Consider the following 22205-nt stretch of genomic DNA (forward strand, 5'->3'; position numbering starts at 1 on the left):
TATTATTGCTTTAAAAGTCCACAATGACTGGTATAATGATTGCTTAAATATTTGTCAAAAATTGACCATGTGTACCCCCAAATGGAGAGCTACTTCCATGTCATTTCAACTTTCAGAATGTGCATAGGTACCCTAATACATAAGCACAGAAAACAAAACAATGCTGTGTGTGAGGAATTACATCAGTCAGGCAGTGCTCTAGGTTTCTATATAATTTTTTTTTGGGGGGGGGGTATTACTGGGGATCAAGCCCAGGGCCTCATACTTTCTAGGCAAGTGCTCTACCATTGAACTATATTCCCAACCCTTTTTATTTTATTTAGAAACAGGGTCTCACTAAGTTGTCCAGGCTGGCCTGGAACTTACAATTCTCCTGCCTGAGCCTCATCAGGATTACAGGTGTGTGCCACTGCACCCACCCCATGATCTATTTTATTTTATTTTATTTTATTTTATTGTTTGAAATTTTTTATTCAAAATTAAAGGGAATTGGATAAAAATGTAAACCAAAACACATGTACAAAATTGACAAAAGTCAGGGGTACATATATTCCATTCCCCATGATCTATTTTAAATCATTTTGTTATTTGACAATTCTTTTTCTTTTTTTTGGCACTACGGATTGAACCCAGGGGTACTTTACCACTGAGCCACATCTCTAGTCCTCTTTGTTTCTTTATTTTGAGACAGGATCTTGCTAACTTGCATAGGGCCTCACTAAGTTGCTGGGGCTGGCTTTGAACTTGTGAACATCCTCTGCCTCAGTTCCCTAAGTGTCTGGGATTGCAAGTACACACCACTGTGCCTAGCCTTTAATTATTATTTATTATAAAAAAACTGTTTCCTCATTTTATTACAATAGTGAAATCAAAAGACTCTGCTCTGCCCTAACTTTGCTTTCTTTCCCAGGCTATTTACAAGGCTGACTTGGAGTGGCTGCGAGGCATCGGCTGGATGCCAGAAGGGTCTCCAGAAGTATTGAGAGTCAAAAATGCCCAGGAAATCCTATGTGACAGTGTCTATCGAACACCCGTGGTGAACCTCAAGTATACAAGCATTGTTGACACCCCTGAAGTGGTCCTTGCTAAAGCAAATGCTGAAAATATTAGCATTGTAAGTCGCTTTTGTTTCCATCTATCCAAATCAAATTGGAACCATAAATAAATAATAAATTCCCAAGATCAAGATAACATGATAAAAATTTTAATAAAGGATGTTGACAGCTTTCTTTTTGCTTATTAAATTTAAACAAAAATATATTGATTGAAGGTATAAAAATAGACTTTTATCACATCAAATTTGAATTACTCATTGAAAAGATTCTAGAAACTTGGCTTTAATATGAGAAGATTTTGGATCGATTCAAAAGAAAAGTTAAAAGTTATACACTGAAACTAGCAAAATTACAGATTGTGAAGTGATTTTTGTTATTGGTTCTTTCCATAGCCAAAGTACAGAGAAGTCTGGGACAAAGATAAAACTTCAATCCACATCATGCCAGATACGCCAGAAATCAATCTCGCTAGAGCAAACGCTCTTAATGTGAGCAATGTAAGTACCACAACAGAGGAGGTTTTGTTTGGAGAAGGGTGGGGGACGGCTCCTTGACATCAGCCCTTGGCCCAGAGTGAGAAAAACAGCAGTGACTGGAGAGCCAAGTCAACATGTCAAAAGGGTGAGGTGAAGGACAGAGAAAAGGGAAGAAGAAAGGACAATTAATGACAGATTCAATTCAACTTGAAATATTTATGAGAACTCTTTAGAAAACTATACAAATGAATTTTAAAACCCGGGTCTATGGGGGAATTTTCTTTAGGAAATGACAAATAACTCCTAGGGGGAAAAAAAACAGAAAACATCAAAAAATTAAATGTTATTAAACACATTCCTTCATTGTCTCAAATGCTAAGGTCATTCTCTGGAAACTAATAAAAGAGGGAAAGCCATCACAATCACCAAAACTTATCAAAGGTAGTTCCAAAAATGAAAACTGTAGACCATTAATAATGGGAAAATAAATTCTGCAGTACAAAGGATATGATTCAAACAACCAAGGCTCATGCAGGATTGCCAAGAGAGCTCTATGTTCAGAAACCTAATCATTTAATAGCACAAAAAGCAAAACCATATGCTCGTTTTAATAGATTTGAAAAGGCATGTGGCAAAATCCAATATCCATTATTTTTTAGTAAAATCTTAGTTAAACAAAAAAGATAAATGAATATTTTCTTGAGACGATTAAAAAATAAATCTTAAATCAAAAGCCAACTCATTCTCATTATGCAAGCTTTTCTTTTTTTTTTTTTTTTGGGGGGGGTGGAATTCAAGGCCTTGTGCAGGCTAGGCAAGATCTCTACCATTGAAAGTAAGCTCCTGTTTCTTATTCAAGCCAGGATAAAACCCAGGATGCCACACCTGTAATCTCAGCAACCCCGGAGGCTGAGGCAGGAGGATGGCAAATTCAAAGCCAGGCTCAGCAAAAGCGAGGTGCTAAGCAACTCAGAGAGACCCTGTCTCTAAATAAAATACAAAATAAGACTGAGTATGTGGCTCAGTGGTCGGTGGTTGAGTGCCCCTGAGTTCAATCCCCTGAGTTCAATTTTTTGGAGGGCACCCTCCAAAAAATAAAAAATACAAAACAGGATGCCCCCTAATGTCATTTATTTAACATTTAACTGGCTGAGTAAGTTTCTCACTAAAATTAGAGTAACAATAAGAGGTAAATATTGGAAATAAAAAAATAAAGTCATTATTTGCAGGATAAATCATTTTGGGTCTGGAAAAAAACAAGAGCATCAGCAGGGGAAAAACTGTGTTAATATGTAGAATTCAATTACATGGTTCTTATACAATTCAAGGAGGTTCAAGAGAGGTACCATCTTCATGGATCACAAATTGCTTGTGCATGGAATAAGTATGACCTTAAAAAAGGGATACTACTTTAACGTAGCAGTTTGGAACATGACATCCTTTCAGAAGAATAATTAATCTTTCTGAGGAAAGAAGCCTGCCAAGTAAAAATTCCTCACCATGTATCCAACTTCTCCATTAATTCTACTATAATGAGCTACTTGGGTACTAATTATTTTTCAGTGTTTGGAAGGCAATACAATTTTAGGGCATGGATGTGCTTTGGGGAGGTGAGGCCAGAATCAACATCATAGTGCAGTATAATTCTTGTCAAGTGATTGAATCGAGAGGCAGTCAGTTCTTCATTCATTACAGCATAGACTGTTCTTCAATTAGGTCCATAGGCATCTTTGACAGGAGAGTTCTGGAAAGTCTCATTTGCTACTTTCGTATGATAAATTTCTCAGCTGAAAATACCAGAACCTTACCATTGCTATCATGATATGAACAAGACTAGCGTAGTATTCAGTACTATGCCAAAAATCAAGCCATTAACTTTAGATTTTAATGAGAATAGCTTACATTTTAGAGGAAACCAAACATCCCATTTGAATGCATATGAAAATGTATATTTCTTTACACATGGTATTGCTGTTATTATAATCTTGACATAATTTGCTATTCAAAACTGCTTCCATTGTTTAGAAAGCACAACTTTCACAGAATATTTTTATATTATTTTATGGGTGACCAAATATATTCATATTAAATTGATTCATAATTTTCATACTACCTATGTTAGTAAGGTATGGTTTGTTTTGCTTTTATTAGATGAGAAAGTTGAGATACAAAAGGAATTTGCCTATGTTCTCAAAGTCTCGAAGTTAGTAGAAAAAGAAATTAGTTCTCCAGCCCAGATTATTTTTATTTGACCTCATAAACAAAATTTATTATATATGGAAAAAAATAGTATCTGTGTAATAAAATAAGATAAAAGCAAAAAAAAATCAAATTAATGGACAGAGGTTGTGACTCACACTTGCCTGGCATGTGTGAGGTACTGGGTTCGATTCTTAGCACTGAATATAAATAAATGAATAAAATAAAAGTCCATCAACAACTAAAGACATATTTAAAAAAAATACTTTGGTGAGGTCTGAAATATCTCATGCTGTTATTCTTCAGGAAAGAGAAAATCTAATAAAGTTTCCTCTGTCCTTTGCTTAAAGAAATTAACCTTTCAAATATTAATTTTAAAAAATAATAAATAAAATTAAAAGGTAACATGACATTTTTACATTAAATATCCTCTTGTATATATATTTAAATTTAGAGAATAACTTTTTCTTTTGTACATAAAACAAATCAATTGGTAAAATAGGCCCACCCAAAATTCAAACAAAAACTTAAATGAAAATTCATATAAAACTCGACCATGCTTACAACTATTAAATTAATCTGAGCATTCACTTTTCAGAAACCAAATGCTATGAAATTGTAATGATTGAAATTCACCTCTTTCTGCACAATAGAAGCCCCATACTGATTAGTTTGATTTCTGAATTATACATTTAAATTACTGTTATTTCTGAGTCTTTCCACCATTGTCAATACAGAATGTATCTATTAAAATATGAATATATATTTAAATACATCTTTTAAAACATCTGTAGATCAGTCACTACTTTAGTTAAATTCTTTTAAAACGCAAAACAAATAGCTGTCACATCCAACTGTACTTTAGTAGATCTAACATTCCTGAGTAACATGCACTATTAATCATACAAAAAGAGCCAAGAAAAACTCACAAATGTGAAAAGGCTAATTCTTAACCTTGCAAAACTGAATTGAATCAAAGACATTCAACAATAACAATAAAAGCCCTTTAATGTTTGAACTTATCCCGATGCTGTCAATCCATTAACAAGGAAAAAATAAGTAAAAAAAAAAAGTAATCACATTATGCATACAATTATAACCTTGAACAACTACATCAAGGATGTAATTAAATGAAGAAGAAAGACATCTTGTCAGGCCCAGGTATTTGAGCTCCAAATCATTTTATGGCCCAATACAATGGTGCAGAGAGTGATTTTTGTCACCTATTATCTCTTATCATTTAACTGTTCTTCGGTCCTGAAGCTTCAAATCTGCACCCCTATAATATTAATTCTACTTAAGCCCTGGGAGTTATTTTAAATTTGAATCTGGAACGATACCTTACTTTTTCTCCTCTTTAGAAAATTTACCGTGAGGGTTGGGATGAAATGAAGATGAGCTGTGATGTGCGGCTGGATGCCATCCCTATCCAGGCTGCCAAGGCCTCCAGGGAGATTGCCAGTGACGTGAGTGTGGCCTTTTTTACCTTCTCAGTTTTTTAGGCAGGTACCCCAGGGACATGGGAAGAGAATGCTGTGATCCATCTGCTTTGTTTTTTCCATCCCCAGTATAAATATAAGCTCGACCACGAGAAGCAGAAGGGACACTACGTGGGCACCCTCACAGCCAGGGATGACAACAAGATCCGGTGGGCCCTCATCGCTGGCAAGCTTCAGAATGAAAGAGAGTACCGGCTGCATTGGGCCAAATGGAAGACTAAGTTCCAAAGCCCTGCAGACATGCTCTCCATCTTGCATTCTAAGAAATGCCAGACTCTGGTCAGCGACATTGATTATCGCAATTACCTGCACCAGTGGACATGCCTACCTGACCAGAACGATGTGATTCAGGCCAAGAAAGCCTATGAACTACAAAGCGATGTGAGTGAAAAATGTACCATGAGCTCTTCTATCATTTTGCCTTGATTCCCAGAAAGTTTGTGATATTAAATCTTTTTATTGTCATTTCACATCTTTATACAGCCAAGAATTTTATATCAGTTTGACCTTTATAAAGTGGTATCAAAATCACCAAGACCAGAAGAGATATAGACTTTGTATCATGAAATAAATAGTAGTGTGAATGACCTGTGAATGCATCAGGTTAAAGAAAGTTGCTGTGAAAAAAAAAATATTATTTTTGTAGAATTTAAGTAGAAGTTAAGGTTTATATCAAGGAAAATATTGGTAGCCTATAGACAGTATCTGGGCACAGATGTCTTTTTTCAGTTGACACCGTTGTTGAAAATTTTTGAATTAAGTTGCTGAGGTTTTTTAAAACAGGAAGTTTTTAAGAAATCTAGAATTCACCATTTCTCCTGAAGATTCAGAAGCTGTAGCTCTAGATATGCATTAGCCTTTGGCAACAATACCTGGAACTGAATTGAAGTTGACTCATGTTGAGTAGAAAAAAATATCCTCGAGTTTGTCACACTACCTGACCTAATTAATTTTCTTATTTACCTCCCTGGCTGCTTGAGTATGTCATCCTTGCCTTATAGAGTGTCTAAATTGTATTTCTTCATCAGACTTGTGGATAGGCTAAACAGGACCAGGGGTGTTGAATTTATTCTGGCCCTGTTTTCACAGGCTATTTACAAGGCTGACTTGGAATGGTTACGTGGAATTGGTTGGATGCCAAATGATTCTGTTTCTGTCAATCACGCCAAACATGCAGCAGATATCTTCAGCGAGGTACTTTACAATGTTGCCATTCAATACATTTTCCAAGAGAATGAACAAAAGTACATAAGCCAAAATATAGTCATTGCATATCAGCAATTTTAACCATTTTTAAGTGCTATAACTTAAGCTAGACATATTTTCCCAAAATAATCCTGTAGTATTTCTATCACATTATGGGACCATATTCCTAATATAATATCCAGCACACTCACTGATGCTTGGAATTGTATAAAAGGAAAAATTCTTTGGTCAGCAATAGAAACATTTTGGGAGCAGTTTGACCACTTGAAAAAAAAATAGATTGTTATGATACACATAATTATGTGACTTTTGGAGATAAGCAAACTTGTTACTTTATAATCTGTAGGAAGAATAAGAAGCCAACTCATTTATTTAAAAATAAAATGGCAAAAAGAAAACTAAATTGCCATGAAGATGCTATTCATATATGGTACTCTGTGCCTCAATAGAGGAGGGCCCTTAAATTTAGATAATCTCAGTTCACCAAGATCAGGGACTATGACTAATATTTTTTTTCTCCCATAGAAAAAATATCGCACAAAAATAGAAACTCTCAACTTTACTCCTGTGGATGACAGAGTTGATTATGTGACAGCGAAACAAAGTGGTGAGATCCTCGATGATGTAAGTATATGGCTGTTCTTTTGTTGTTGTTTTTGTTATTTTTAGTTATACACAACAGTAGAGTGTATTTTGACATATCATACATACATGGAGTATAACTTATTCCTATTAGGATCCCATTCTTGTGGTTGTACATGATGTGGAATTTCACTGGTGGTGTATTCACATGTGAACATAGGAAAGTTATGTCCTATTCATTCTACTGTCTTTCCTGTTCTCATCCCCCATAAAATCACACAGCCTTGCAGATATCATTTCCAGAGCTTTTCTGCCTCCTTGCATTCAGTGTGCAAGAACTGCCTGAGAAATATATTTTAAGTAACACAATGATCGTTGCTAGCAATTACTTGGACATTATAGTTTTTTTGGGGGGCGGGACGGGGAGGGTAACTGAGGATTAAACTCTGGGGCACTTGACCACTGAGCCACATCCCCAGCCCTATTTTGTGTTTTAGAGACAGGGTCTCACTGAATTGCTTAGCACCTCATTGTTGCTGAGGCTGGCTTTGAACTTGAGATCTTCCTATCTCAGCCTCTTGAGCCACTGGGATTACAGGCATGCACCAGAAGAATGTTTTCTTAATATCAAGTAACTTGCCCCTTTGCCTTTCATTTTTAGATTAAATACCGGAAAGACTGGAATGCCATCAAATCAAAGTACACCCTCACAGAAACCCCACTGCTGCACACTGCTCAGGAGGCTGCTCGGATCCTTGACCAGGTATGGATTTACTCTGATGCCTGATACTTCAGTGGGGATGCAGAACCCTAAAGAAACCATTGGGGGTTTATGCACATGGCTCACCTCTCCCTTCTGACACCTCACTTAACTGCTATTGTGGCTCTGTCTTTTAGTACCTCTACAAGGAAGGCTGGGAGAAACAGAAAGCCACAGGTTACATTTTGCCTCCAGATGCGGTGCCATTTGTTCACGCCCAACACTCCAGTGACGTTCAGAGTGAGGTAATGAATTATCCTGTTCTAAGTATACTGTGCTGGGCATCACCCTTAAGGGATGTTCATTTCAGCTTGACAGACCTGGGTGGGCTTGCTGAGAGCTGCAGTTTGTGCCCCTCTTTGGATGTTTTCCCATGGGGTTTGGTCTGCTTCTTCCCACCCCCCGTCTTTTTTTTTTGTTGTTTTGCTTTTTCAACAACTATTGTTTAAGTTTTAATTTTCCCTATAATCTCTTCCCTCTCTAAAATCTCTAGGATTCCAGATATATATTTTCAGAATTAAAGAATGCATATAGGAATTTTTTTTTTCTATTTTAAAATAGCAATTTTGGGCTGGGGCCATAGCTCAGTGGTAGAGCTCCTACCTTGCATGTATGAGGCCCTGGATTTGATCCTCAACTCCACATAAAAATAAATAAATAAAGATATTGTGTCCATCTACAACTAAAAAAAAATATTTTAAAAAATAGCAATTTCTTCATATTTATTTATTTCAGTGCTTTTGGTTATCTGTTCTTGGGGAAGGAGTGTCAAATGGGAGGCTGAATTTGCAAATGTTCCTTAGAAGATCGTCAGGCTCCCTCTGCCTTGTGTATTTATCAGCACTGACAGGATCTCTATTCTTCTTCCCAACAGCTGAAATACAAAGCTGAACACATAAAGCAAAGAGGTCACTATGTTGGTGTTCCAACCATGAGAGATGATCCTAAACTGGTTTGGTTTGAGCATGCAGGCCAGATTCAGAATGACAGACTCTACAAAGAGGACTATCACAAAACAAAAGCCAAAATCAATATACCTGCTGACATGGTGTCAGTCTTGGCCGCCAAGCAGGGGCAGAACCTTGTCAGTGATATTGATTACCGTAATTACCTGCACCAATGGATATGTCATCCTGACCAAAATGATGTTATTCAGGCAAGGAAGGCCTATGACCTACAGAGTGATGTAAGTGATTTTTGTTTCTTCTTTATCTAGAAATGTATAGTACACTCTGAGAATGATAAGCAGCATTTCACAACCACCTGTCTTTGAAGCTTTAAATCATAAATATTTCATTTGTTCCCAGAAAGGAATTGAGGCTAGATATGAAGTAGAGAAAGATCAGGAGCAGTAGCTGATTGATAGCTTTGCCTATTGACTACATTTCTGAATAGCTTTCTATTATTTTAAAAATCTGCTCTTCTACCCTGTCTGCTATCACTCAACTCCTTATTTATATTCTCATGGAGAATTATCATTAATTTAAAATAGTAATTGGCCTGGGTGAGAAAGGAGATTGAGTTGAGGTTTTGACAATAGTAGGTGATCATACAGACAAGGACCTAGGGATGCCTCATTCCTGCTTTGCCAAGTTCCTTGAGGCCTTTATGAAGAGTTCCTTGTAAGGAGTCAAAGTAAAAGAGATGAATTATTGTTTAAGCTGCACCCAGCATTCCTCACAGAGAGCTTTGGGAAAGCTTGGAGCAGAGAATCTGGCAGTCCACCTTGCACCAAAGCCTGAATTAAGATGGCTCCCTGCCCCCAGGCATAGGTGACTGAGGAGCAGAAGCTGATACATAAAGTTTACTTGCTCTGGTACACAGAGTCACTAATCCTACCTGAGTCTTATCATTACCAGAACATAGACAGGAAGTCAAACCTGCCTGAAGCATAGATGCTGAACTTGAACATCCCTCCTCACTGGTTACTGCCCCAGAATGACTATGGTGAAACTTTAATCAGAGTAGCAGCACCTCCTCATCTGGCATGAGGTGGTCTAGGAGGATCCAGGAGCTGGGAGTGGGGAGAGGTGGTGGTGGTTGAAGAGACAGAGATAAGCTTGATGAGACTGGGAGAGATGCCTACTCCTTCCCTACAAAAACATTAGCATTTACTTGTGTAGTTTCCTTCATTTAGTCTCAATACCCTATATACCTTTGCATAACTAAATGTACCAAGTCAATCTGAGAGTGCCTCCTTCCTGGTAAAACTTTTTTTTCATGGCCACCGCTGAAAATATTGCCCCCTGCACCTAGAAGAGCACTCATGTGGGCTTGCTTTCAAGCACTTAACCTTATATCTTAAAGCACCGTGCATAGTGCTTCATGCACAGTCACAGACTTAAGAAATGTTGCTCCATTGGAACCAATATTAATGAAGGAGATAAAAGCCATGAGAGAGAAATCTTTCTAAAACAAAAAGAAAGAAAGAAAGAAAGAAAGAAAGAAAGAAAGAAAGAAAGAAAGAAAGAAAGAAAGAAAGAAAGAAAGCAAAACCTGTTTAGAATCTTCTGTCTGTACTCTTGTGTGAGTCATGTGTCCTTCCATCATCTCTCTTCCTACTCTCAGAATATCTACAAAGCTGACCTAGAGTGGCTCCGCGGCATTGGCTGGATCCCCTTGGATTCTGTGGAACATGTGAGAGTGACAAGGAACCAAGAAATGGTGAATCAGGTATGCAAAGCTCATTCCATTTTGAACCTGATACCTGTGCTCCTTACCAGTCTTGTAGGGGTAGGTGCCCTGTGGCCATAGATCTGTTTTCATTATATCTATTGCTTTGCAGATAAAATATAAGAAAGATGCTCTTAACAACTATCCCAACTTCACAAGTGTGGTGGATCCTCCAGAGATTGTTTTGGCCAAGATTAATTCAGTCAATCAAAGTGATGTAAGTTTGCTCTGAATGTACTGAAATTCATAGTCAGAGGAGGTGATTGTCTATCGTTGAGTGGATTTGGTTTAACTCTAGATAGTTGCTTGTAAAAAATTGGAAGAGGGGTAAATTATAAGATAATCTTTAGGGAGATGTCTGAAACTTCACAAATGGGTAGTATACTGTACCGACCACTTTTAGATATCTCTATATATTCTCATCCAAAATACTCTTACATTAGTTAAAATGGACTAAAATTCAACCAGTTAGGTTTAATGTCTAAATGTAGATTGATTATTATGTTGCTAGATAGATCCTATAAAAATTTAAATATACATGTATAGTAATCAAAAGGTTTTATTTTCTCTTCTTAGATAAAATATAAAGAAACATTTAATAAAGCCAAGGGCAAGTATATATTTTCTCCAGATACACCGTATATCTCCCACTCCAAAGACATGGGAAAGCTCTACAGTACCGTAAGTCCTACTTTATGTTATAACTACTCAGTTCCTAATTTATAGGTTCTTGTCAGTATTTATATTCTTAGCTGATTTTTTGAAGAGCTGAAATGGTAGGGTGACCTACTGTTTTCATTGCATTTCATCTTTTCTGTTAGGAGTAGCATAATATTCAAAGCGAAGAGCATGTATTTGGCTGGTAGTTTCTGAGCTTCTGTGATGAGCTCAATGAGATGAGCCCTTCATGAGCTCACACAAGGGAGAGGAACAGACATAACTAGATTGATAATAATGTGACAAGTGCTATAAGGGCTCCAGGAGCACATAGGACAGAGCAACTACCAAGAGAAAAAGCAGGAAAGGCTTGTCTTTCTACAGCAGTCATGCAGAAGTATTTCCAGTTAACAAACAGAGGACTTGCACTCCAAAATTCAGTTCAACTAATTTAAAGGAGGAGGTGTGTGCACCTGTGTGTGTGTGTGTGTGTACGTACATGCGCCCCGGTAGGAAGCAGTCTTTGGTGATTTGTTCTTTGGCAATTTCTCATCACTTTATATGGAACTTTAAATATAATCAACTCTGTTATAAAGTGCTTCAGAAGCTATAGATCTAATCTTCAATAAATCAAACGATTGCTGTGTTCTAGGTAGGCACACTAATGACTAAAAATAAAAATTTAAGCCTTGCTTTGAACATTAATGTTTTACCTTAAGTTTACCAATTGTTTTAGTGGAATCTGAAAGTAGTTAAATGCAAGATTTTATTGACACATATTTCTTTGTTCTAGATTCTATATAAGGGGGCATGGGAGGGAACCAAGGCGTATGGTTATACCCTGGATGAGCGCTATATTCCCATTGTTGGAGCCAAGCATGCTGACCTGGTGAACAGTGAGGTCAGTATGACCTTTGCCTTTAATTAGGTTTGGGGATCTTTGTTGAGGGGACAAAAGGGACTGGTTAGAAAACTCTGCTGATTCTCAACATTGAACCTGCTTCACAGCTGAAATACAAAGAGACGTATGAGAAGCAGAAAGGTCACTACCTGGCTGGAAAACACATCAGTGAGTTCCCTGGCGTGGTTCACTGTCTGGATTTCCAGCAAATGAGGAGTGCGGTAAGCCCTGTGTCTGCCTGTTTATAGCCGCCCTGTGGCTCAGGATGAACTGGGGGTGGAGTAGTGGGATCTATCTTGGGACTTCCCATCTCTTCCTGAGGACTATGATCTTCCTCCCTTCCCTTCCCTCCTCCACTACAAAACACACGTGGAGGGCTCTGCATGGGGAAAAAGAAAAAGCAACAGGGTCTCTATTGACCTTGCACTGTAGTAGGATAGAAAACTTAAAAAGGAGAAGAAAATAATAAAAGATCACCTTTTAAACATTAATTGATTCTAGAGGTACTGATCCATATTGGAAATAAGACTCTACAGAGATTTGATCTGAATCATTTAAGTTTTCATTTTATTTTCTAATTTTTGTCTTTAAAAATATTATTCTTTAGTTGAATTACAGAAGAGATTATGAGGACACAAAAGCCAATGTTCATATTCCCAATGACATGATGAATCATGTGCTGGCTAAAAGGTGTCAGTACATCCTGAGTGACCTGGAGTATCGACACTACTTCCACCAGTGGACGTCTCTTCCGGAAGAACCCAATGTTATTCGTGCCCGAAACGCCCAGGAGATCTTAAGTGATGTATGATGTCCTCTCTGTATCTTTACTTAGTTAAAGGCTTCACCTCATCCTTTGTTAGCACAATTACCCCTGTGCTTATCGACCCAGCAACTTTAAACTGAGTGGCATGAATAATACCACCTCTTAGTGTGAGAATCCCTTTGAGCCTTAGGACACCTAGGTTAAATAGTTAATCTGTTCAAGACTAGACTAAGGCTTAGGTGCTGCTGCCCCTGGGTTTTGTAGACCAGGACATTAAAAACCTTCCAGCTGGCAAGAGGCCTACCCAGTCTCCATGTAAGCATAGCCAAGGGCCAATAGGAAATTATCAGTATGCTCAATTGTAAATTCAGAACACCTGTCACATTTCATTGTTCTTTCTTGCAGAATGTATATAAAGATGACTTGAATTGGCTAAAAGGCATTGGTTGCTATGTTTGGGATACACCTCAGATCCTCCATGCCAAGAAATCATACGACCTCCAAAGTCAGGTAAGCTAATCTTCCTAGAAGCACTGGCTGTCCACAGGCCATTGGAATCCATGGTGGTATCAGTGGGCTACTGACCAGGCTATGTCTATGCTCTGTTGGAGAAGCTTCTGGAATAGTGTATGATCTAAGGGAATCAAGCCTCCCTTCCCCTGCTCCTAACTAAATGTCTCTGGTGTTGTGCTTGGTGCTGGATCTTTTTGGTGTAGGTTTCTCCTAGGGTTAAAATCTATGCAAATTTACAACAGAAAGTTATCTGAGACGTTCGACGTCTTGAGCTATTCTGAAGCATCTGTACCTTGACCAGGTTAACTTTTGGACAGTGGGAAGCAAAAGCATACTTTGACCACAGGGTATATGTTAAAGGAAAAAATAAATTCTGGAACATTTTCTAGCATATGGTTGAGCTCTGATAGGGCAGGTGCAATAGATGGTTGACATTGTGTGGCTGCTATCAGGGTGGAGAATGGGCATACAGAAGGCCACAAAGTGAAGAAGAGTCCTTGGTAAAGATCTAGACCTCACTCTTGGTAAAAGGAGATTTTTTTTTCTTTTGGGTTGCCATACAAGGGTTGAAGAACTATAGTGCAAAAGCCTGTTTTTTAGGATTAAAGCAGAAACCCAAAACTAAGTCAAGTCACATCTAAGTTGGCACAGACAACTAAAGGCGATGACAGTTGGGTGTCTTATCATTATGGGTGACTTCTGTTTTTCTTTACAGCTCCAATACACAGCAGCAGGTAAACAAAATCTACAAAACTATAACCTGGTCACAGATACTCCACTTTACGTGACTGCTCTCCAAAGTGGCATCAATGCCAGCGAGGTACGTCTTTCTTCTTCTTTTTCCAGGGACAAGGTATTTCTTGTCTTTACACATTTTCCCAACAATAGAAGTGAATAAGCAATTCTTTCTTTGCAGGTGAAATATAAAGAAAATTATCATCAAATTAAGGACAAATACACCACAGTTCTAGAAACAGTGGATTATGACAGAACCAAGAACCTGAAGAGTCTTTACAGCAGTGTGAGTTGGGATTCTTTCCTCTTATATATGAGCCATCCTTTCCCTTTCAAAAATAATAAGATAATAAGTGGGGATAAGTATCCTATCCCCCCAAAGGGTTTTTTTCTGGACCTTCAAATTCCCACTTTGTCTCATAAAATTCTTATCTGTATAATTAAATAAACCTCAATTTGGAGAGAAGTCCTCGGGGTTGGCAAGGAATTTCTGAGAAGGCCAGAAATGAGGAAAATCTGCTCTTGAGGAGCTGACCAGAATGCACTGTCCCATAGTCACAAGATTTGTAACCCCTCCAGAACCTGTACAAGGAAGCCTGGGATAAAGTGAAAGCCACCAGCTACATCCTGCCAACCAGCACCTTGTCCCTGACACACGCCAAGAACCAGAAGCACCTGGCCAGCCGTGTAAGTTGAATACAAACATGACAGCCACACACACCCGCCCGCTCCTGCTCCCCACATAGAGAATCCTTCAAACCGGTTCAGAGGTTGCCCAGAAGTATTCCAGGCACCTCCACAGCAAATATTCCAGAGTCTGCACTCACCACCTCCTCTCAGGGCCTTGTGGTCCAGGGAGGATCACAAACACCAGCAAGAATGCAGAAGTGACCTTTTAGGCTGCTTGTCTGCAGAGGACATGGATGGAAAGTCTCTGTTTTAGCCAGAAGTGAGGAGAGAAGAAGATATAATAGGCCATATAAAATAGGCTCTTAGCGGAGCTTGGTGGCGCATCCCTATAATCCCAGGGGCTTGGGAGGCTGAAACAGGAGGATGGAGAGTTCAAAGCCAGCCTCAGCAAAAACTATGCAACTCAGTGAGACCCTGTATCCAGGCACTTCCACAGCAAATATATAAAATAGGGCTGGGGATATGGTTCAGTGGTTGAGTGCCCTTGAGTTCAATTCCTGGTAACCATCCCCCCCCCCAAAAAAATAAGCTCTTGTCAATTGAATAATGTACATTTGGGGGCAAAAATATGATTATGATAACTGGGTATCACACCATCACCAAATAAACAGAACAGACCAGGCCAGAGGGGCAGACTTTTCACTTGGATAGAGGAGTTTTATAGATAGGATTTACAAAGGCCAGTGGGGGCTTTATCTTTTAGTCATGAAAACAGTTACAGAGGTAGGATTCTTGGCCAATTGTTTTTGGAACATGGTGGGCACAGGGAAATTAAAAATGGATTCCAACCTCAGTTTATTAGAAAGAAGTTTTAAGAAAAAAAAAGAGTTCTTTTGAATACTATCTATCCTCTTTATAGCTGAGGAATACTTTAGAAGGAACTGGAATGTTCTGGAAAATTCTGATGGACATTTTGGTTGGTCTCCAGTAAATGAAGGGCTTAGTTGGAATTCTGAAACAAATTCTCAACTCCCTTTTTCCACTGAGAATTGGGTCTCTGGGTTCTAAGAGAGTTTTTATTTTATTATCATGTTTTAGGAGTTTGGATCTTTATCTCTGCTCTAATACCTAATTCACATGATCATGGAACATTAATTCATAGGTAACACAGCATAAGAGCTGAAAGTTTTCTCTAAGCTGTTTGCACTGTGGTTTTTTATTTAAAAAAAAACAAAGAGAGAGAGAGAATTTTTTAATATTTATTTATTTATTTTTAGTTTTCGGTGGACACAACATCTTTATTTTATTTTTATGTGGTGCTGAGGATCGAACTCAGCGCCCCTTGCATGCCAGATGAGCACGCTACTGCTTGAGCCACATCCCCAGCCCAAGCACTGTGCTTTTGAAAACCTTATAGAAACTGAAATTTGGTTGTGTCCCCTAGCATTGGGTTTTTCAGTTATTAAAAACAAAGAGAGGGATGTAGCTTAGTGGTAGAGTGAGTGCTTGCCTAACATGCTCAAGGCCCTGTGGTCCCTAGCACTACAAAATAGATAGATAGACAGGAATTCCTGAGCAGAGTTTAAATCTTTTATTTACAATAGTAAGAAAAAAAGCCATTATCACAAAAGAGATTATTTAAAAATCACATAATTTGGGGCTGGGGGTACAGCTCAGTGGTAGAACACTTGCCTAGCATGGGGTTAAGGCCATGCATTTGATCCTCAGCACTACAAAACAATAAAAATATAGTAATATACTAAAAATCATGTAATCTTAAAAATGAGTTGGTTATAGTGGCAGCAAAACCTCCATTGATATAGATATTTTGAAAACAATGAGGGGCTGGGAATATAGCTCGGTGGAAGAGTGTTTGCCTAGCACTCATGAGGCCCTGGGTTCAATCCCCAGCACCACAAGAAATGAGAGCAAACATGATAACCAAAATTTTATAGTGTTCTGCAATTTAGGAGTACTTCCAGATATGGCCTGATAAAGCTTCACAATGACCCTGTGGTATGCGTTGTTTCCTATATCTCTCTATAAAGATAAGGAAATAAGTTCAGGGAGATGGTGTCCCCAAGTCAGCCAGATCTTGGAACCAGGTCCTTCCCAATAAGTTCTCATTTTTTTTTAACAAAATTAATCCATTACTCTCTTTAACAATTTCACCCCTTCTGGTTTTTTTTCTATAGATCAAGTACCGAGAAGAGTATGAAAAATTCAAAGCTCTTTATACTTTACCAAAAAGTGTTGAAGATGATCCCAACACAGCTCGGTGCCTCCGGGTTGGCAAGTTTAACATTGATGTAAGTAACTCCTAAGGTCTTACTTCAAGCCAAGAAAAATAACTATGTATTATCTATCAGAACATTTTCCACGGAACCATGCAAGGGGCACTGACTATGAATATATACAGAAGCTAAACATTATCTCAGCCTTTGTTGCTTAAAAAAAAATTTCTTTGTAGTATTAATTTGTGGAAAGTGTCCAAAAATTACTACACCCACCCTGTCCCTACGGTTTGCTGTGAGCTGACTGCCCTGACTTCTCTTGTACAGAAGCAAGGCATGTATTCCATGATGGCTTGTCACAATTGTCCTGTATAATGAGCATGTAACTTTAACTTCACAGCGCCTGTACAGATCAGTTTATGAAAAGAACAAGATGAAAATCCACACCATACCTGACATGGTGGAGATGGTTACTGCCAAGGATTCTCAGAAGAAAGTCAGTGAGATCGATTACCGCCTGCACCTCCATGAATGGATTTGCCACCCCGACTTGCAAGTCAACAGTCACGTCAGGAAAGTCACAGATCAGATCAGTGATGTAAGCCTACTGCCTAGTTGGGGCCCCTGTTTCACCCAATTCACCCACACCGATGAAAAATGTAGGCTCACCTAAGTGTTTGCTTCGTATGTATCCATGGGTCTGGCTGGGTTGGGGAGCAGTACCTGGAGGCAGGGCTCTCTGTGTGGATGTTTCTGTGGATCCTTAGCCTCACTGCAAAACTAATATCTTTTGGGTTTTATTCCCCAAAGTCATCTGGGTCCAGGTTTGCCTGTTTCTTAGTGTTGATAGTATGGTCAATTTTTTTTTTCCCTGATCCCCTGCATTGGCTGAAACCCTCCAGATTGTGTACAAGGATGATCTCACCTGGCTGAAAGGAATTGGTTGCTACGTCTGGGACACTCCAGAGATTCTCCATGCAAAACACGCTTATGATCTACGCAATGATGTACGTTTCCTTGTTTCATTTTTTTGGTATATTTCCATCTGTATATGGTCTGATGTTGAGGAGATAGTATGTAAAGTAGGGACATTGTCATAGACCAACTGTGGATTAAATCATGTTGAGGGTGGCTGAGCTGGAGAAAGGTGCTAGAACAGAACAGCCGTTTCTCAGCAGTGTGTCTGGCATTCCTGTCAAACAGCGTGGTCCAGCTGTGTCATTGTCCTTTGGTAGAGAAAGGATATCCGGCTCTTCTCTCCGACTTTTGGACTTTTTTGAATACAGTAATAAGAATATAATTGTAATTATAGGCAAATATCGTCAGCTAGGAGTTTATGGACTATAGGCAGGATCTTCTTAAAAAGAGCAGATTTATCAGGCAGATTTATATTGCAATGAGGAGTTCAGTAAGAAAACTTAAACTTTCCTAGAAAAGCAGCCGTCGAGTCTTCTAAAGACTCTAGAAGCCTCAGAGGACTATAAGCATTAGTTACACGGATGGTTATAACATTCAAATCCATTGTTGTCTGTCGAATGAGTGTTGATGAATGTGAATCTCATGAGTTAAAAGCCACAGAACTCTCTGTGAAAGCCAGCAGTTTCTAGTGTAATAAATGGTCTAATGCAGGCTGTTTCTTTCCTCTTGGCAGATCAAGTACAAAGCTCATGTGCTGAAAACGAGGAATGACTACAAGTTGGTCACTGATACACCAGTCTACGTCCAGGCTGTCAAAAGTGGGAAACAGCTAAGTGATGTAAGCACTTTCTGGGGAACTTACAGTGGACAGTAACAAAGACAGAGGCCACCACTTGGTCAAAGACTGGGCAGCACCAGCCTTTCCTACCTGGGAAACCAGAGTTGGTCCCTGGACAGTACTTCAGATGCTGACTTTGTTTGCTAACACATGAAGTGTCAAGTACTTCGCTGGGGTGGAGTTGTAAGTGAGCTGGTTTGTGAAATACTTTGTGTTTTAGAGCTTCCAAAGCCACTTCTTGTATCTATGTGTCATGAGCAACTGTTTCTTTCTCAGTGTCTAGGCCTTCTAATAATTAGGGCCAACTGGGGCAGAGTAAAAAGCCAGCAGGCTTTAAACTGGAAGTGTGGGTGGAGTCCTGCCTCTACCACACACAGTCTGACCTGGTGAAAAGCATTTAGTCCCCTGAGCCTCAGCATCCTTATGCATAAAATGGGAAAATGTACAGAGCAAATACAAAGTGCTTCTTAATAATTAAATCCTCAGGCTTGTAGATAAATATTCGATCCCCAGTGAGTTAAGAGGTTGAGATCTATTATTTTGGAACTTCTTGTGATGAAACGCCCAGGTTTCCTCCTCTCATATCTGGGGTGTCTCCACTTCTCAGTCCAGTGTCCACAACCTGGCCCTGATCCTACTACAAGAAACAAGAACATGTCAGAGTTCTCTAGGGAAAGGGAAGCAGGCTACTGATTTTTTTTTTTTAAGAGAGACTTTGGTTTCCATTTACTTTGCTTCTTTCTAATAAGATTGCCTTGGTCTGAATCAACTCACTCTGCTTCTGTCTACACCCAGGCCGTCTATCACTATGACTACGTGCACAGTGTCAGAGGCAAAGTGGCCCCAACCACAAAAACTGTGGATCTGGACCGAGCACTTCATGCGTACAAGCTCCAGAGTGAGGTGAGTGGTGAGAACTTGAACATACCACCAGGAATTCAGATCACTGGCTCTCGTGGAAGCGACCGCAATGTGGGCGTCTTCTTGGTTGGATCTTGCAAAATATAAATACTGTTCCATTCAATGAGTTGGCAAAACAAAAACAGAGCATCACCTGTCTTTCTCTTTGCTGACAGAATCCTCCTATCAAGCAATCAAATAAATAATAGCAATATTTCTAAAATATTGCTGAATTTTTTTTCAAATATTGCTAAAATATGTCAAAAGCTTAAAAATGCAATAACAAAGACAAAGCATTAAATTAAAAAAAAAAAAACTTCTAACAGTAAGAGAAAAATGTAGACATAACTGTTGGAATTTAGAAGAAAAAGAACTTAGGCCCCACTCGCATATTTATTCTCTTTATTCTGCATTACTCTGTGGAGGTGTTTTGGTCTCAATTATATTTTCAACTTCCCATCTTGAATATTAGAATAATTTAATTTTTAATTTTAAACAATATTCTTAATCCTGTGGTTCCCTGAGAGCCACAATACTTAAGGTCATAGTTAGAAAGTCCCCTGACTCCTGGCATGAGTATGTGCATCCTTACCACTTCCTAGCCTGTGTCAAGGCACTGTGCTATGGAGCAGGGCGAAGGAAAGTTGGGGAGGGCAACACAAAGAGGTGCCTAATCATTAAGACTGGCTCAGGGATTGGTGAGGGTTTGAATATCACCTGAAGGTGGGATTTTGGCTGCCTATCTTCTCTGCATTTCACAAATTCTTGCTAAATGCTCTGCTTGCAGTCAACTGGGTGTGTATTTGGAAGCAGAAAAAGAATTACTTTCCATGTGCTATTTCTTTCACTCAGCATTCTTTTTCCAAAACAATGGGTTCAGAGCAATGTGATTCATTTCATGCTCTTAGAACTTACTTGCTAGGCATTATGGTGCACACCTGTAATCCCAGTATCTCGGGAATCTGAGGTAGGAGAATCATGAGTTCAGAGCCAGCCTTAGCAATGGTGAGGCACTAAGCAATTCAATGAGACCCTGTCTCTAAATAAAATACAAAATAGGGCTGGGGATGTGACTCAGTGGTTGAGTATCCCTGAGTTCAATCCCCAGTATCAAACAAACAAATAGAACTTACTTAAATTCTTCCTTAAATCAATTTATTGAGCATCAGTCTATTGAGTATCTGATTTTAAAAATCTAATATGAACTATATGTGATTTGTTCAACTGGGATCAGTTTTTGATGCCAACTGTCATTTAACCTATTCTTCATTCTGGCAGAATCTGTACAAAACTGGCCTGCGCTACCTGCCTACTGGGTATAGGCTTCCAGTTGATACCCCTCACTTCAGACACAACAAGGACACTCGATACATGAGCAGTTATGTGAGTGGCCTCCTTGTTCATTTGGGATCTGAAGCTGGATGGGAGGGAACTATTATTAGTTAATAACCTAAATGTTCAACATGATATAATGATGCAAGAAGGGGACAGCATTTGGGGGCAGGTGCTGTGGAATCAACTATGTCTGTAGTCAGGCAGGGTCTGGGTAGCCCAGTGAGTTAGGATGGGACATTCATGGGAGCTTTGGCTCAGGATTCATGGCTGTCATGATCCCTCTACTTCTGCTAGCCTCAGTACAGAAACATCCTGAAGCATCCAATCCATTTACTGGAAATGCAGCTTTGCACACACGCTACTGAGGCCTGCAGAAGATATGTCACTGTGTGTCTCTTAGAAAAGAAAGGACTTCTTTCCCAGCTCTTGCCACTGATACCACCCTTCCTCATTTTAAAAAGTACCAGATTGTACCTGCTTGATGCAGTTATCCCATGGGCAAGTCCTAGAGAAGTTTGGTCGTCCCGGTGACTGGCCACAGACTGTACTCATAACCCAGCCTTTGGCTGCAGACCTAGTTCTCCTCTCCCTGCTGACTTTGACTCCTGGAAAGCAACCCTGCTGGCCAGATAAGATTGTGACCCATTACGTGTTTTCAAAGCAGAGAGTAACAGATATGAAAATCTACCACGTTATATTTTTAAATCAGTCTACAGTCGTTTATCAATTTTGAAATTATTCTCTTGTTCTTCTTCACATTTCTAATTTCCTAGCCACATTGGTGCAAAAGATGTAGGCTTTTCTTGCATTTTGCAGACCTATCTTACAAAAATATTTCACCCAGAAAGGTTAAAATTTATTCCTTTCTGGGTCTAGATTTATTCTCCAACAAATAATTTTCAAGACTTGGGACAATATTAAAATTTTGTCAATGACTTTTCCTTGTATTTAAGGCTTGAAGAGCAATTCTCAAGTAAAGGTGACATCTCTTTTCTAACTGAGAAATACAGTGCTGCTTTGTGTACCCATCATTGATCTAATTCTGACTTTGCTTCTACAGTTCAAGTACAAAGAAGTCTATGAACACATCAAGGCAAATGGGTATACACTAGGCCCCAAGGACGTTCCATTTGTCCATGTCCGGAGAGTCAACAATGTTACTAGTGAGGTACTGTGACTGCTGAATTCTCTGGGGGGGAATATTGAATTTCAAATACCATGGCTTTGTTTGAAATGCATTAGAAGAATTTGTTGAATTTCAAACTTACATATCAACAAAGAATTAGAGTACTTTGTCACTATTTTGATATTGTATCCCTTGGTGGTGT

At 38.9% G+C, this 22205-nt stretch overlaps 1 protein-coding gene across 1 annotated transcript in view; it reads left to right on the forward strand.

Moving 5' to 3' along the window:
• Positions 1-22205, forward strand: part of Neb (nebulin) — a 202939-nt gene that overhangs the window by 122286 nt on the left and 58448 nt on the right. The window contains exons 89-114 of the mRNA XM_058573519.1: positions 911-1114; positions 1448-1552; positions 5092-5196; positions 5299-5610; positions 6319-6423; positions 6961-7059; positions 7679-7780; positions 7915-8022; positions 8652-8963; positions 10346-10450; positions 10563-10667; positions 11027-11131; positions 11901-12008; positions 12116-12229; positions 12616-12813; positions 13180-13284; positions 14003-14107; positions 14204-14308; positions 14602-14709; positions 16848-16961; positions 17287-17484; positions 17789-17893; positions 18538-18642; positions 19438-19545; positions 20821-20925; positions 21938-22045. Of these exons, the coding sequence (XP_058429502.1) occupies positions 911-1114; positions 1448-1552; positions 5092-5196; positions 5299-5610; positions 6319-6423; positions 6961-7059; positions 7679-7780; positions 7915-8022; positions 8652-8963; positions 10346-10450; positions 10563-10667; positions 11027-11131; positions 11901-12008; positions 12116-12229; positions 12616-12813; positions 13180-13284; positions 14003-14107; positions 14204-14308; positions 14602-14709; positions 16848-16961; positions 17287-17484; positions 17789-17893; positions 18538-18642; positions 19438-19545; positions 20821-20925; positions 21938-22045 (3453 nt within the window). The remainder of the gene's footprint in view (positions 1-910; positions 1115-1447; positions 1553-5091; positions 5197-5298; positions 5611-6318; positions 6424-6960; positions 7060-7678; positions 7781-7914; positions 8023-8651; positions 8964-10345; positions 10451-10562; positions 10668-11026; positions 11132-11900; positions 12009-12115; positions 12230-12615; positions 12814-13179; positions 13285-14002; positions 14108-14203; positions 14309-14601; positions 14710-16847; positions 16962-17286; positions 17485-17788; positions 17894-18537; positions 18643-19437; positions 19546-20820; positions 20926-21937; positions 22046-22205) is intronic.

This window comes from Marmota monax, unplaced genomic scaffold, assembly GCF_021218885.2.
Source record: "Marmota monax isolate L192 unplaced genomic scaffold, Marmota_monax_Labrador192_F-V1.1 WCK01_AAM20220418_F8-fsc00048, whole genome shotgun sequence".
Classification (NCBI taxonomy): Eukaryota; Metazoa; Chordata; class Mammalia; order Rodentia; family Sciuridae; genus Marmota; species Marmota monax.